The sequence below is a fragment of the Tetrahymena thermophila genome, assembly GCF_000189635.1.
Source record: "Tetrahymena thermophila SB210 genomic scaffold scf_8254650, whole genome shotgun sequence".
Classification (NCBI taxonomy): Eukaryota; Ciliophora; class Oligohymenophorea; order Hymenostomatida; family Tetrahymenidae; genus Tetrahymena; species Tetrahymena thermophila.
The window spans coordinates 697965-714315 of NW_002476418.1; the positions used below are offsets into that span (position 1 = coordinate 697965).

Here is a 16351-nt window from a genome sequence, read left to right on the forward strand (position 1 = left end):
GATGGAGATTTCTAGGCAATCTATTTCACCAAATAGTCGCTTTGTTGAATGTTAGCTGCTGCTGCTTTTTAATCAATTCTTCTAATTTAAAATAAACAAAATATTTAAAAATTATAAATAAAATTAAAGAGAAATATAAATTTATTTACATAGTGTGCTATTGATTATGAGAATGCATAGGACGAGGAGATATAAACTATGAACTCTGGCTATTTATTGATTTTGAAGCTTCTTGCTGTAAGTTACTGCTACTTTTCATAGTTTGTTAGCTTAGATTATAATTAATATTTGTAGTATTTTATAAAGGTAGTTGATTGCTCACTAAAGATTATCTATGGTTTAAATTTATGTAATATGCTTCATTGGCTCTATTAGAGTGGAGATCATTTAATCCACTACTATTGTCTTTGGATTTTTATCTATTTTGACTATTTTGCTTTTACATATTGAGCTATTCGTTTGGTTGAATAGAAATTTAAATTTGTGGAGAATTTAGTTGAGATTTGCTTATTTATAAACTGTTGATCTTGTGGAAGATAGATTGTCTTCTTTTTTCTTCGTTTTCGGTTTCAACAAAAATAACTGGCTGCTTGTTTTACTAAGGTAACTGATTTTACTATTATAGTTATGAAGCAGCTAGAGTTTCTCTTCTGTGTAAATAGTTTTTCAAAACAAGCTATTCGTTGTTATGGTTACTTTATGAGACTTGTCTTTGAGAATAAGAGTTATCTATCAGCGATATTCTTTTATTTTCATTCATCTCTAATGGAAAAATTATTGGTTAAGATGGAATTTTTCTTATACCAGTTATTGGTGTGAAACTTGCTTATTTTTCAGCTTAATCGTTATTTTATTTTTATTGTGGTGGTGTTGTTGTAGTAGTTGATTCTTAAATTACTTTAGCACTCAGTAATTCCCTATTATTTTGGTTGCATAAAGAAATTCTAGTTGCAAACTCAGAGGGAGCTCGAGCCTAGATAAAGCTTGTTTATTTTTTAATTTGATGATCTTGCTTATCTGGCTATCCTGCAGCAGGATTTAACTAAACAGGTAGAGATTGCTATTTATGTAAATTATTTTAGTGGTGTTTACTTTATACTTGATTTTATCCCTCTGACTGTCCTGTGTGATTTGTTGAAAGATTAAAAATATTTCTATGCTTTAACTAATTGATAGATATGTTATTATGCTATTGATTTTTATTATTCGAAATAGGTGAACTACCTTCATTCAAAGTTGTAATATGATGACCTTTATTGTAGGTTTATTCAAATGTATGAGACTTTTCAGCTAGATGGTTTTTTTAAAGGTGCATAGGCTTGATGCTATTAGTGCTTTGGGAGACTGATATAGGGAATTTATAAAGAGCTGAAGTAGCAGCAGAAGATGATGATTTTGGAGTAGTAGTAGATGTTTCTAGTTTTTGATTAAAAGTAATCATTATCTTATTAGATGCTAGAATATCCTTAATAAAATTGATTATATTATCGAAATAATTTTCATCACGAAAAGCGTTATGGTCTCCTGAGAATATGAATGATGAAGATTTTCCTCCGTATTTCGAAATTAGCTTTTCAGAATGAGTGTACTTGATGAGTTTATCTTCGTGAGAATAGCAGAACAAAGCAGGAAACTGGGTGCATCTACTCACTTGCTTATCAACTTCAAGAGAAAATATATCACTTCCATGAGTCATCTTTTTAACTAATTCTCTTATGTATTCAAAGCTCATTTCTGCAATAAATCCACCTAGGAATGCCATTTTATCATCTGCTATTTCAGTAGCCAACTATTTTAATGAGCAAAAAGGAGAGTCTACAATTATAGCTATAACGTGCTTTTAAGCAAATGGTCTATTTGCACTGTAAAGTAGAGATGTTACTCCTCCCATAGATCTACCATACAAAATAAACTTTTGATAGTTGTATTTAGAAACAAGGGTTTCTAAAACTACTTGCAGGTCATCTTGCTCTTTTATACCTAATGTAACAAAATCACCTTCACTTCTCCCACATCCACTAAAGTCAAAGCTACACAAATCAACTCCTAATTTGCTGACAATATGCTTGACAGCTGGCACTGAATCTAAACGAGTTCCTGCATTACCATGCAAATAAACAACAGCAACAGATTTAGATTAAACTAAGTTGTTTGAGTAAATAGAGCATTAAAGTTTTTCTTTTCTGAGATTCTATACTTAAAAATCTGTCCTTTCAACTTACTAGTGTTAAAACATCATTCTAGGAGATATCATTTCATCCAAATTTAATTTACCATATCCTTTTATATAAAAAAAACCTTAATATATACTATGAATACATTTGATAAATTTTATTTTGATTGAGCTACTTGGTGAAATTCTTACATGAAGAAAAAGCTCATATTTTTGTAAAATTAATAAGATTTAACAGAGCAGATAATTAGAATTATAAAGCTAGAAAGGAATTTGATAAATACAGAGAGAAAAAAAAATCATAGATACCTAATTCAGAAACGGAGTAACAATATTTCTTTGGCTTGAAGATGAAGGCAAGCTTGTTTTCGATTTCTTTATCGTTGAAGAAAAGATGCATATTTTATCAAGTGGAAAGTAGGTAATTAAGTAAGATGTACGTGTCTATGAATTAAACTTATATCAACAGGACTTATGCTAACTAAATATTGTTCCCCTTTTGTTTAAGGCTACTACCGCAATAAATCTTTTTTTATATATTTTAATGAATTAGTAAGTGTTGCTTGTTAAAACAAACTAACTTTTAAATGATAATTTTTCTATTTGAAATTTAACTTTTTTTGTTTCGTTATAAAGTTAAAAGTGTAAAAATTAATTAATCTATCAACTGTAAAAAATTTTACTATGACATTTAAAATTATAAACAGACAAAGAAAAGTTTTGATGTTATTAAAATACTGCATTCACTCTACATACAAACAAAAACTACATATAGCGAATTAAAAGACAATATTATTCATTCATTTTATTGAAAAACCAATTAGTATGATAACAATCTATTTATGGTGGACGGAGTATTAAAATTGATTAATCTTTATTTATATCCAATAAGCTAATCATACACACAAAAATTCACAACAATTTACATTAAATAAATTTTATTTATAATTTATAAATGCTCTAACATTCAAATATTTTTGATTTGATTCTTTGGTATTGTAATAAATAATCTTTATTTACACTTTTTAATTTTTAATAAAATTTACATTTATTCATAAAACAAAAAATTATTTTAAGATTTATTTTAATTATTTTATTTTGTTAAAATCAATAAAATCTCAAATAAATTGCTTGTTAAAATATAAAATTAAATTTTAAAATATTAAACATAATTTTTAGAAAGCAAATGAAAATAAAAAATACAAAATTTAGTCAATTTTTTTTTTGAAAAATCGAAATACTACAAAAATTATGTATGAATGATAAAATTAATGACTTAAAAGATTTTTCTTTTATCAAAAAAAGAATTAAATAACAATAATTAAAACATATTTTTACAACCAAAAATATTATTGAATAAATATTCTGCTTTTTTATTTTCTTATAAATTGATAAATGGTATTTAATAACTTTGTCTTAATTTAAGTGAGCTTAATAAAAATTAAAAATATTTTTCAATTAATATTAATTTAAGTAATTGTTAAAAATTATTTTTATAATTATTTAATATAAATTAAAATAGTATATTGATAAAAATATTAAATAAATGTTTAACTAATTAAATTGTTATTTCATTTGCAATTAAAATAAGATTTTGAATTATTAAATTATTCTAATTTGGATAATTTTTATCCTTACATGTATTAAAATTAATTCCATTTTACTAAATAATTAGTGACCATTTAAAATCGTAATAATATATTTTATAGATTAAGCTTAAGCTATACAGATGCTATTCGACTGTTTGCTAAAAGAATTAATTAAAATTAAATAGTAATAATTTAATGAATTTCTTATTTAAATGCTGCTATATTTTCATAATCCCCTATAGTCTAGCAGGTTAGGATAGAAGGTTTTCACCCTTCAGACCCGGGTTCAAGTCCCGGTGGGGGAAATATTTTTTATTTATTTATTTATTTGATTTAATTATCATAATCTAATTTTTTAGATAAAAAAATAAGGCCACAATATTTTTTAAGTTATTAAATTGATTTAACTATTCTTGTAAATAATTTTTTAAAAATTATTATTTTTTGAAAACTACAGAATTGAATAAATTTATTAATATTAATTTTATATTTAAATTATTGCAAAAAATATATATTTATTAGAAAAATAATTTTTTAAATCTGAGATTAATCAATAAAATTTTCTATAATTAAAATAGAAAATTAATTTATTAATTTTGTCATAAAAAGTAAATTCATTTATAAATATAAAAGCAATAAATTTCATTTTATTCAAATAAAAAAATAAAAAGTTGATTTAAATTTCTTTATTAAAAATATTGAAATTAAATTAAAAAAAACAGTAAGAATTAAAATATATTTTATTTGAATTATTTAACATAAATAATGCTTGTTGGTTACCACTTTGAAGTAAATATTACTTTATAACTAACTTTTTTTATGAAGTTATTTATTATGTTATTAACAAATTTATTTCCTAAAAAATGTAGATTAAAACAGGAAAAAGAAACTTTTCATAAAGATAAATTAATGAAATAGTACAATTTGTTAATTTAAGCCATTTAAAACAAAAACTTAAAAATATTTCAAACTACATCGTTTTTCATAACAGATTAAATTAATTTTTTGCTATTTGTTATATGAGTAGTAGCAACTACTATTTCTCTCTCTGTTTTTATTTTTTAAAAGGAAATGTTTAGTTTTTTAGGTATTTACAAACAAATTTACTTGTAATCTTAGAAAGAAGTCTGATAGCAGATATTTCACCATAAGTTACACCTCCAATAAAGTAAACCAAAATCGCACTTTTATTTTGTAATTTACTGTACTTTGAAGGCTCTGGAAAATCTTATTTTCCTGGCACATTCTTAATGTATTCAGCAATGTGTTTCCAAGTCTGTCTCTTCAAAGCATGTTCAACTAAACGAACTCTTTATAAAAAAATGTTGAAATTTTAAATGAATTAAATTATCTATCTATTTTTACGTTAGAGGACAATAACCTGAAAAGGCATAAGCAGGATCTTGAGGATTATCTATGACTACCTCGTCATCTACAAGTTTTAAGTTCTCTTTCAGCTTTGGCCAATAATTTTTACTGCCATCTTATTTATTTAAAATACCAATTTAATTCAACCTCATCATGGTAATTAAATGTCTAAAACCATATTCCTATTAAATAAATAAATAATTATTTTTATTAGTAAAAACCAAAATTAATATTTAAAAAATAAATCACATGAACTATTTCTTTTCTGATGTCATCAAATTATTTTGGTTTGATACCTTTGTCGACCAAGGACTACAAACACAACAATCTTAAAGCCTTTTCTAAAGGAGCTCCTAAACCTATTATCATTTCAATGTATTCAAGAGCTTAAGAAGAACTAACTCCTAGAATAGTACTTTACTCTATCATTAAATCTTTATAAAATTCTATTGTTCTCATCTTTTCAACAATACTGCACTGTAAATTTACATCTTTAATTAAATGTAAATAATAAATTTGATTCTGCTAATATAAAAATATAAATAAAAATACGATCTTCTATATGTTTTTGGTCTTTTGTTATCTTCTCAACAATCTTAATGCACTTTTACAAATCATCTTATGTTTTATTTTACTTATAATTTTATATTGTATCTTTAATTCTTTGTAATTCTAAAGCAGAGCTTGTAACAATCTCTCTCGACTTAGAAATTTACTAATCTCTTATAGAAGAATAAATTGTATTATTTTCGCTAGACAACTTCATAAGTACTGGCTTACCAGCTTAAAGGCCGATAAGAGCTCCATCGCTAATTCTTAGCAAATTACCATTTATACCATAAAAATCATCAATTAAACCCTCATATACCAATTATGAACATAAAGGTGTAATAAAATCAATGTTTCTATCTAATAAGATCATTGTTTCGAACTCGCTTTATGAGTAATCTTGGTTAATTCCTTTAGTTTCTTCATCAGCACTCAAAATATCCATCACAATCTTATTTTTCATAAAATTTATTGAAAAAATAAAATTATCATCATTAATTGCATTATTTATAATCATTTTTTCAATTGTTTTTAACTAAAGTAATAAATAATGTTATTTTAACACTATACGCAGAAAAAGCTCTATGCTTTTTATATCCAGGAATATTTGATATCTCAAAATAAAAACAAATATTACTTTTTATTTGGCTAATTAATCTAATTAGGAATATCAAAAGTTAGTTTTTTATATGTTTAAGCTTTTTAAATAAAATTTTAAAGCAAAAACTATTCCAATATTATTTTATTTTGAATAAAAATAGTTAAATATTTATTTATTTATTTACACTTGCACCATCTCCCTTTAAGAATATATTTGGTATCTTTCCATAAATAATTTAAAGCCTTTATATTGATTCAGCAACATAGCAGTAAGTAGAAAAGTCATTATCTAAATACATGCTAATAAAAGAACTAGGCATTTCCAAAGAAAGGAGATCTTAGTCAATAGGTATTAAGTCAAAACTAAAATCAATAATTCTTATTTGGTCATCTGTAATACCTTTTTCGTCCTGGGCTTCCTTGCATAGAGTAGTCCTCTTAGGCCAGTAAATTAAATAAAATTCTCTCTTTGGTTGCTATTAAGCGTTTGCTGCTGCTTTTTTACCTTAATTTGGCTTAGGTGCATTTTCTTTATCTAAGTATTCTTTAATTTAATCTAAGTACTCAACATTAGGCTAAATAAATATTATGATCTTATCTGCAGATAAATTTTCAGGCTAATATTAAAATAAATAAAAATCATTAAACTATGCACAAAAACATTGAATTTCAGCTTTATAATATCTATTCCTTGAGTTTATTCATACGAGATTGACTAAATTAAATACATATCAATCAATTAATTAATTAATGTTTTTATTTATTTATGAAGTACCTAAGTATTGTTAATATGAGAGATAACCTCTACTTAAAGTTTGCTAAGAGCGCTAGATTCTAAAGTCAAATTTAAAGCCACTTTAACTTAGTCATCAAATATTAAATGCTTCTTTCCTTCAATCTGAAGATTTATATATAATAAAATATCTATAAAAATATGATGTAATTAAAGTTAATAAACTCACTTAATCAAAAAGCTGAGTAAGCTTTGTCCTCAAATATTCCTAAAAAAGAGAAGAACTAAAAACATTTTCAACTTCTTCTCCTTGATTTTAAAATATTTCATTGTAAAGATCATTCATTTTTCTAAATTTATCTAATTTTTCTTATCAAAACCTAATATTTGCTTATTGGCTAATCTCTTTTAAGTAAATAAATAAATTGATTGATTGAATATTTAATTAATTAATTAATTTTTCTGATAAGTTTCTAATTAGAAAGATTTCAATATCTTTGATTCTCAAAGCACGAATATCTTCAAATATAGGTTTTATCATAATTCCCTTACCACTAAATCAATAATTCTTGAATAAATGATTAAAAAGTAGTTCATTCTCTCTATTTTTGATAACAATATTTTTAAATATTCATTTAATTTTTATTAGAATATTTAAAATTTATTTTTTCAATTCTATTTCAATAATGAGTTAAAATATTTCTAAAAATAGCATCTCATTACGAAATAATTTTAATAAATTCATATAAAAGCTTTAAATTTTCTTATTAAAATTTTTTAAAAATTCTAAAAATTAGTATATCAAGTATAGATTTATGTATAAATAGACAATTTTGTATTGCAATCAACATTAAATTAACAAATTGGTAAATAATTAAAATCTAAAATCAACATCATCTATCATATTTGTCAATACTTGATATTTTTCATAGTAATTTTATTTCTTTTATACTAAAATTAATTAAACAATTAATAAAGATAGATAGTTAATTTCAGCATGAAAAAATTTTCAGCTTTTAATAATGAAGTAGAAATGTATAAATCAAATTTTTATTTGCTTAATCTCAATTATAAAAATTGATCAGCTGAAATAGATTAAAAATAAGTGATTATAAACCTATTTAAGATGAATCAATATTAATATTTTTAATAGTTAGTGAGTAAGAAATATAAATACAAAATTTAGTTTGATAGAGAAATTATAGATTGGTTTTTATACATTTTTATATACAAAATTAATTTATTACTAGATTTAAACGTTGATCTTATTTTATTGTTTGTCAGTCAATTACCTTCTCCAAATTTATTTTATTTTAAGTATTACAAAAATAAGTTATTTTCCATGATTAAATTAATATGGAAAAGTGTGAGAAGATTCTTTGACTTCGTTAGGTCTCTTTTTAATCTTCTATAAAGAATGTTCCAAGTAATTGAATATACTAAGGTAATCATTACAATTTATGATACAAAGATAACAGTTTATCTAGTGAATAGAGAGTTATAGTAATTTTTTTGATAACTGACTAAAAAATTATCCATTCCATCGCAAATGTAACCCAAATAACGAATAGAATCATTAAGATCTGATATAAAATAATTTTATTGTTGTTGTTGGATCAAAAAAGGGACTAGTTATTGAATGCCTAGAAAATTAGGTTTGTAGTAGAAAGTCAAGGTAGAGAAAGTATAAATCATCTTTTTAATTGATAAAATTAATCCTTGGTTAAAAATTCCTTAACTGTAATTCTTACATACCATAGTTTTTATGTCTTAATTAAAGTACTATGGATAGATTTCAGCTGTTGAACAAATATTATCATTCAATAGTTCTATAAAAAAGTTATGATAATGACTTGAATCATAATTGAAGTCTCCTTCCTACCCTATTAACTATTAAAGACTATCCATTTCTTAATTTGATTATGGTTACAGTTAATTCATGATCTAATCATAATTGAATGAAATCATTTTATTAATAAAATCATCATCTTAGCCAAAATAAGCAAACATCCAAATTGAGTAATGATTTGCTTGAGAACTAAACATGTACTTTTGCAAGTTTAGCATTGTTATTCTTTGCTATACTATTACATTGCATTCATTTATAAAATTATTAGTTATAACTAAACTAATTGTTGGGAATATCATCAAAATCAAAACAATAAAAAGAGTGACAAGCAATATGAATTTATCCAACTTAGGTAATGAAGTGAAAGAAGCTATAGATCTGTTTCTCTTTTGTGGTAGTCTTTTAATATATGTGGTTTATATTTGGTTTGATTTAAGGCTACCATTTTAGTTACTCTGAGTACTTAGAATTCTTGGTCTTTAATTGCTCGAAACTCCATTTTGACGAGGAAAAAAATTATTTCGTTTATTTGTTTTGTCTCCGTTGCTGGAATTTTCCTATGTCTACTTTTCCGCTATTGATTGTATTTCCTTATTTATTTTATGAATTGCTTTATTCATTTTGCTAATATTCGAGTTTGACAACTCTGCCATCTCCATATTGAATAAACAATATTCTATTAAATCTACATATTTCTATATCTTCTCAGGAGAAAAGCTGCCAAAGAGTTTTAAAATTTTTTCTTTTTGCTTCTTTATGAGTATGCTTAGTGGAACTAAAGTAAACGAGATAAATACACTAACACCTAAAAATACAAACAAATTAGCATACATCATATCTAAGATGTAGTTAAATTTAGATTAAGCAAATTATTAAACTTCCTTCTGCAATTAGCTAATGTTGGTATAAATAGTCATAAAATTTGTCCAAATCTCTATTAAATCGTTTTAGTCTGAAATATCATTTTACATCGTACTCAATAAAGATGCAACGTTAACTAAAAGATATAAATTAGGGATTTATACTGTAAAAAAAGTTCCTTCTCCTAAAACAGTTAATGATGTTGGTGTTTACAGATCGCTCTAGTATGTTAGAGAGGTATCTAAATTCTAAATATCTGAATAGAGCAATTTCAAATTTTGAGAATAGCCCTTAAAGTCTTTTTGAGCTATTGTATATTCAGACTGTTATATATCGGGCTAAAATAAGTTTAAACTTAATTTTAGTAGCAGTGTGTATGATTCATTAGATAGTGATCTAAGAATATCAAATAATGCACTATTAAATAAATCTAAAGTATTAAAATTTGTATTATATAGAGTAAAAGTAGAGTTAATTTGTTAGAATTAGACGATAGTCAATATCAGCAGTAATGAAAAAGAGGCAATCCCTGTAAAAATAAAGAACTTGAGTCCACCAGTGTCTTGCTTAGAATATATTTTCTTTATTATTAGCCTTTTCTTTTATTCTTAAATGCTATAGTTACTCGATCTCAAGCTCGATATTTCATGCTGCTCCTCTTTTTTGGCTTCATTTTCGTCTTGGATGATACTATTCGAAGAAAATTTAGAACTTTTTGAATTTTCTTCCTTGTCTTTCTTATTCTATTTTATTACTTTTTGTGCTTCCTCTTCTATTTAGGCTTTACTTTAAATCTACTTCATGCTGTCATTGTAGTTTTTTAATGTGTATTGTGAATTAGTTATACTTTTTTCATGTGCTTTAACTCTTTAAATTTTTTATTGTTAGTTTAGCTAATTAAAAATAATCTGCTTGTATGAGTTTTGTTGTTCCTTCATAAAATCACTTTGATTTTCTTAAATATTATCAGCTTTTTTATTTATTAAATTATAATAATTCAAATAAAAATTCTAAAGATGATTTTTGTTAAATATGTTTTACTTTCAGGTATCTATTCTATTTTCTTCAAGCTACTTATTCTTGTTTCTGGTCTTATTTTTACTAGTAAATTATAATCTATTTGCTTTAAACCTCTATTTAAATTAATTTCTTCAAATTAAGATCTTGGTGATATCAAACTCCTGTGAGATTCCTTTGGAGACAGCATATTGTACATATCTTTTGGCTGAAAATTAAATTCATGCTGATATCTTGGAGAAGGATAAGTTATATCAGATTAATACTTTTATATTAAAGAGTTTTGGTCATGCTCTTACTTATTTTCTAAAATCGCCCCGACTGTTTCTCTTCTAGTTTAAATTTCAGTTGATTAATTTAATCCATTACCTTCCTGAACTATATGCCTTTCAGGCATATCTATAGGAATTATCATAGTGCTCTGTTTTGCTATGGGAGATAAAATCTGATCTACTTCATTCTTTTCTAGTGGTATTCTTAGCTGCTGCTACTTAAAAATACTCTATGCATGTTACAACTATTTACTATCAGTAAGTATAGTTCCTTATTAATTTATAGAATAAGCTTAGCTTTAACTATTAGAACTTTAAACTTCTGTTAGCTCATCATTATTCATATAAAATTTCTGTTAGCCATCATTTTTAAGCTTAGTACTTAAAAGTTCATGATTTATGACGTCCTCCTTCTCAAAATCAGTAAAAATTTATATACACTATTTTAGCTAATTAATACTGTCTATTTTTTTTCTTTTTACACTTTCTTTTTGAAAGGAAGTGATCTCTATAAATTTAAAAGTAACATGTAACGAAGTAGGAATTAAACTCATTTTAAATGCTATATTATAAATAATATCAGATGGTTTTATATTATTCACAATTTTTTCAATCATCTACAATGAATCTACAGCAGTGTGTGTTTGTTAAAGCCTTTTGCTATTAGAATGTTTTTTTACCACCAAAATACTATAAAATGTCTCTTCAAACTATTCTAATTTCTGAATACCAAAAATAATAGGAATAATATGATTCATATTCAAAAGCCTTAAGTCATCTAATTAATTATTTCAATTTAAAATCAGTTTGTTTTGTTAAAAATGAAAAAGAGTTTAAATTTTTACTCAATGAAATCATTTGCTAAAATACAGTTTTGAAAAGATTTTCAGATATATCCAAAATATTTCCTTCGTTACTAAAAAACAAATAATCTTTTTCTTGATTAACTTTACGAAGATGAGAGCAGACTCCAAATTCTCCAAACATATTTTCTAGCTTTAACCTGATCATTAATGGAATAATAAAACCTCTACCATTCAGGCCAAACACAAGTCTTTCACCTTTTTAATAAATAAATAAATAAATTTTTTTTTTGAATTAATAAATTTTTAAAAGGTATTTTTTGTCTAAAATAAATAAAATTACCAATTTTTATAACATTCATTGTTCCTTTGTTTCTAAAATTTTTCATGAAATCATCATGAGCTCCATACAATCCTTTAGGTATTAGCTAGTTGATTGTTTTACCCAGTATTACTTTATTATCAATGTCATAGACTTCTTTAAATGATTTGGAAACCTTCGTAATTTTGCCATCAATAGTGTTTAATGAGGCGTAGACGACGCAAGAGCTTTTTGTAAAGACTTTAATGAATTTTTCAGATGGCAAGAGATTTTAGCTTGGTAATCTTTTTGACTTTTTAATCAATTCGGTAATTTTTCTGTTTTCAAAATCGAGGACAGAATTGTAAATTGTAGTGAGAAAATTTAATTATTTGCTTTCTGGGTTCAAATCATATAGAAGCTTTATGAGAGAAAGTATTTGCTAATTATCATCATAGAGTTTTTTACTTTTCTATTCTAATTCTTTTAAATCAAGAAAGTTGCTACACAAATAATCAAAAAATTCAGCTATTTTTATCAAATAAGAGTGTAATTTTTTCTTAAAATCATCAAATTACTCATCAAAAACAACCATAGACATCATATAGAGTCTTTAGTTTTAAATGACAGCATTTTTAAAAAACTGCTAAAATTAATGATTACAACGAGTCAATAATATCTATGTATAATACATATCATGCATAGATGCCCCAATCTTTATTAGCTTAGATTAGTAGGAATAAATCTCACTGAAGGATTTAGTGGAAATTTTCATAATTTCAGTAACAAAACTAATATAAGCAAACATAGCACTTGAAGTATGCTGTTTCTTTTTAATTTTGTTATCAATAAATTTCTCAAATAGATCTACCACATAAAAAATAACATATTTTCTTCTATATTCCTAGCCAATATATTCTTCTAAATTGAAAGTATCTTCATCCTTTTTTTCATTATAAAATGTACATTTTAGAAATTGAATTTAAATTTGACTTATTTTTCATTAAAAAAATAATGTCTTTATTTTAAATATTTAATTAAAAAAGAAGAGTTCGAATAAAAAATTGTTTAAAGAAAAATAAGATAAAATTCAACCTATTTTATTAAATTAAAATATATTTATTTGTCAAAGCACAAATATTTATTTTTTTATATTAAAAACAGTCAAATTTTAATATGGTTTTGTTTAATATTCACATCAATCAGTCATCATATTTTAAATTGCAATTGAATATTTTGATGGAATTTAGTTTTAATTAAGTTAACTATAAATAAATAAATATAATATTGTCTTGCTTTTGAAAGTTTTGCTTATAATGTTAATAAAAATAATACAAATATTCAAATAAATTTATTAGATTTATTTAACAATGAATAAAACTAATTTAATTAATGAGGATGATTTAATAAATTAAAAAAATGAGTTATTTATTTACTCTTTTGAATTCGAAGCAGAAGCATTTGTATGAATTAATCTCACACTCTAGTGTATGATTAATATATATATTTTCAAATATGAGAGCCTAACCTTTCTCTATGTAGTCTTCATAGAAGAAATTCAAATTTTTTTTAAGCTGTCTGACATATATATCAAGATGGAGTAATGGAATATGGTTTAAGTTAGTTTTACCAATGCATTCATAAAAAATATTACTAAATATCTTTTACTACTTAAACATACAGAGTTTATAGCATAGAGGAGAACATACAATCATTAAAAGGAAAGGGTTATCTGAAGTAATATTAAAGTATACTAGAATAACAATTGAGAAAGACGCTAGTATAGAATTGAGAGTTTAATAAATAAATGAAATATCTTCATGAGTGTAGAGAAATTCTTTATGATAAATGATTAGTTTTACTATAGAGTAGATAAACATTGTTATACTCTGCAATTTTTAATTCATAACATAATTTAAAATAATAACTAAACTCATAAACAACTATCTACCTATATCATATTTACTTTCTCGTCTTGATAGAAAATCTTTTACTACAAAGGTATAATCAAAATCATGATAATTTAATATAATCCCTATTATAAATATAAAATATTTATTTAATTTTGATGATATTGCATTTTAAATGTTAGCTTAATATCAATTTTCATTATTATTTTTATATAATTTTTTCATCATTTGTGCATAAATTAATTTGCTACTCATTTTTATACTCTTCATGTCAACTCAAAAATAAATAGGTTATTAAAAAATAAAATTTACATGACTGAAGATGATAATTTAAAATTTTCTTAAAATTTAAAAATTTTTTAAAGTATTCAATCAATATTAATGATAAGCAATTAGTATGTAAAATAAAAAAATAATTATATTATTCTATTTAGTTATATCTTCTAATATATGTTTGTTTTTTTTTTGCTACTTGTGTTTTTGTAAACTGATAATGCATCAATAGAATAATTAGAATAGAGAAAAATAGAATATTAATTTACCTATAAAAATAGTAAAAATTGCATTTATATATCCTAAGTAACTAATCGAACTAAAGTCTGAATTTTGAATTATTTCGATACTGTTAAACAAAAAAGGTATATAAAATAAATAGTTGTATATCTTAACAGCAAGGGAATAAAAATAACAAAATCCTTTTATATCATGCGATCTGTATTGATTGTGTCTATAAATTAAGCATGCTATACTCATTAATAATATCAGCAAAGAATTGTAGATGAAAGAGAAGTAAAAGACAGAATATTTTGTGAAGTTACTAAATGAGTTTTATGTATCGTATTTAAAATTAAAATAATCTAAACTGTTGATAATATCGTTTGTATAGCTTTATTCTGAATCCTCAAAGTCAGTGTTTGCAATAATTACTAAACTAGATTCTTATAATGTGTTTAATATTAAAAGTCCAATTGAAATTGCTTTGCTTCGCAGAAAACTATTCAGCATTTTTGGAACAATCCTGAAGTAGAACAATTTCGCTTTATTAATCTTAGAGAAATAATGCACGTATTATTGTACAGAATCATCCTAAAAGTTCATATTATAATTTCCATTCATGCTTAATATAAATATAGAATTTCCTCCTGGTAGTGATATACCAATTTTTATTGATAGTGCTCCGAAAGTAGGAGGGTAGTTTATATTTAATCTAAAACGTTCTTTATATTTAAATAATCTTCAATGTTCTTGCTTGCTTGCTTTCTATTCAATTTATTTTTTGCTTTAATCTCTATTTATTTTTTACATATAATAAAAAATACAATTCGTCAATATGTAATGTAATGTAAGAAGATTAACTAATAATTTAAATAAATTATCAAAAATTTCTTGCATGAATGTTAAAATTAACATCTACTATATCAAAGGCTGTGCTTAAAATTTTTTTCTATTTTATTGTCATACCACTTAATAACTAAATAATATATTTTGAATTTATATCTCATAATTCTGTTAGATTTTGAATATCATTCATTATTTTGCTTCTTACTAACATCTGCGAGTAAACTAAAATTTCTAATATTTCTTTAAGCACAAATATCATTTAATTACTTTTCTTTTTGAGCAAAAATTTAATTAATAGATTAATCAAAAATACAAACAAAATACTTTCGAACAATTTATTTTTAAATATATTTCTGCAAATCAGCAAAGAACGCTTTAAAATTAAGCTATTAAATTAAGGAAATAGTTTGTGTAGAAAAAAATTAATTTGATAGAAAAATTGCTCAATTTCTTTCAGCATTTTTTTGATAACAAAAAAAACTAAGAATTTATAAATAAACTGAATTTATTTTCAATTAAAACTCCATTAAGTATAATATTTTGTCTATTTTCTTTCTTTTGCGATTATCAAACACTAGATCTAATATATTTTTTACATATAGACTTTACTCAATCAAAATGTTTATTAATCTAAATACATTTAGATTTTTGTATTATCAAATGATCAAAAGGTTTAAAAAAATCCTATTTAAAAAAAATCTTGTGGCAATGTTTGATTTAGGATTCAAAATTATTAATTTAAAAATTATTAAATAAATCTATGGAAGGAATTGTTTAAAAAATATTATTTGATAAATAAGAAAAAATACAAAATTTAGATTTTGATTGTGACATAAATTTTAACAAAGATAGTATTTCAGAAGAAATCTGAAAAATGTTTATTTAATTTTTAATATAATAATATATATTTTTTTTAAAAGATCAATCAAATTCTTTAATGATATGCCTAAAATTATTATTTTGAGGTTAATACGCATACTTAACT

At 23.6% G+C, this 16351-nt stretch overlaps 3 protein-coding genes across 3 annotated transcripts; all 3 read right to left on the minus strand. All coding sequences in view use genetic code 6, as the record gives it.

Moving 5' to 3' along the window:
* Positions 1 to 25: 25 nt before the first annotated feature.
* On the minus strand, positions 26 to 2573 carry TTHERM_00077730 (alpha/beta fold hydrolase; the record flags this gene model as incomplete). Its single annotated transcript, XM_001015714.2, has 2 exons — positions 26 to 2280; positions 2483 to 2573. The coding sequence occupies 2 exons, from the start codon at positions 2571 to 2573 to the stop codon at positions 26 to 28; spliced, it is 2346 nt and encodes a 781-aa protein (XP_001015714.2).
* A 2154-nt stretch (positions 2574 to 4727) lies between these two features.
* On the minus strand, positions 4728 to 7358 carry TTHERM_000077749 (vacuolar protein sorting-associated protein; the record flags this gene model as incomplete). The annotated part of the gene is made up of 8 exons (XM_012797569.1): positions 4728 to 4810; positions 4870 to 5072; positions 5128 to 5312; positions 5380 to 5621; positions 5683 to 6130; positions 6465 to 6896; positions 7055 to 7177; positions 7242 to 7358. The coding sequence occupies 8 exons, from the start codon at positions 7356 to 7358 to the stop codon at positions 4728 to 4730; spliced, it is 1833 nt and encodes a 610-aa protein (XP_012653023.1).
* Positions 7359 to 8296: 938 nt separating this feature from the next.
* Positions 8297 to 15141, minus strand: TTHERM_00077750 (Sec1 family protein; the record flags this gene model as incomplete). Its single annotated transcript, XM_001015715.3, has 6 exons — positions 8297 to 10692; positions 10764 to 11789; positions 11857 to 12072; positions 12158 to 13058; positions 13552 to 14150; positions 14568 to 15141. 6 exons carry the CDS (start codon positions 15139 to 15141, stop codon positions 8297 to 8299), a joined length of 5712 nt encoding a protein of 1903 aa, XP_001015715.2.
* Positions 15142 to 16351: the final 1210 nt, after the last annotated feature.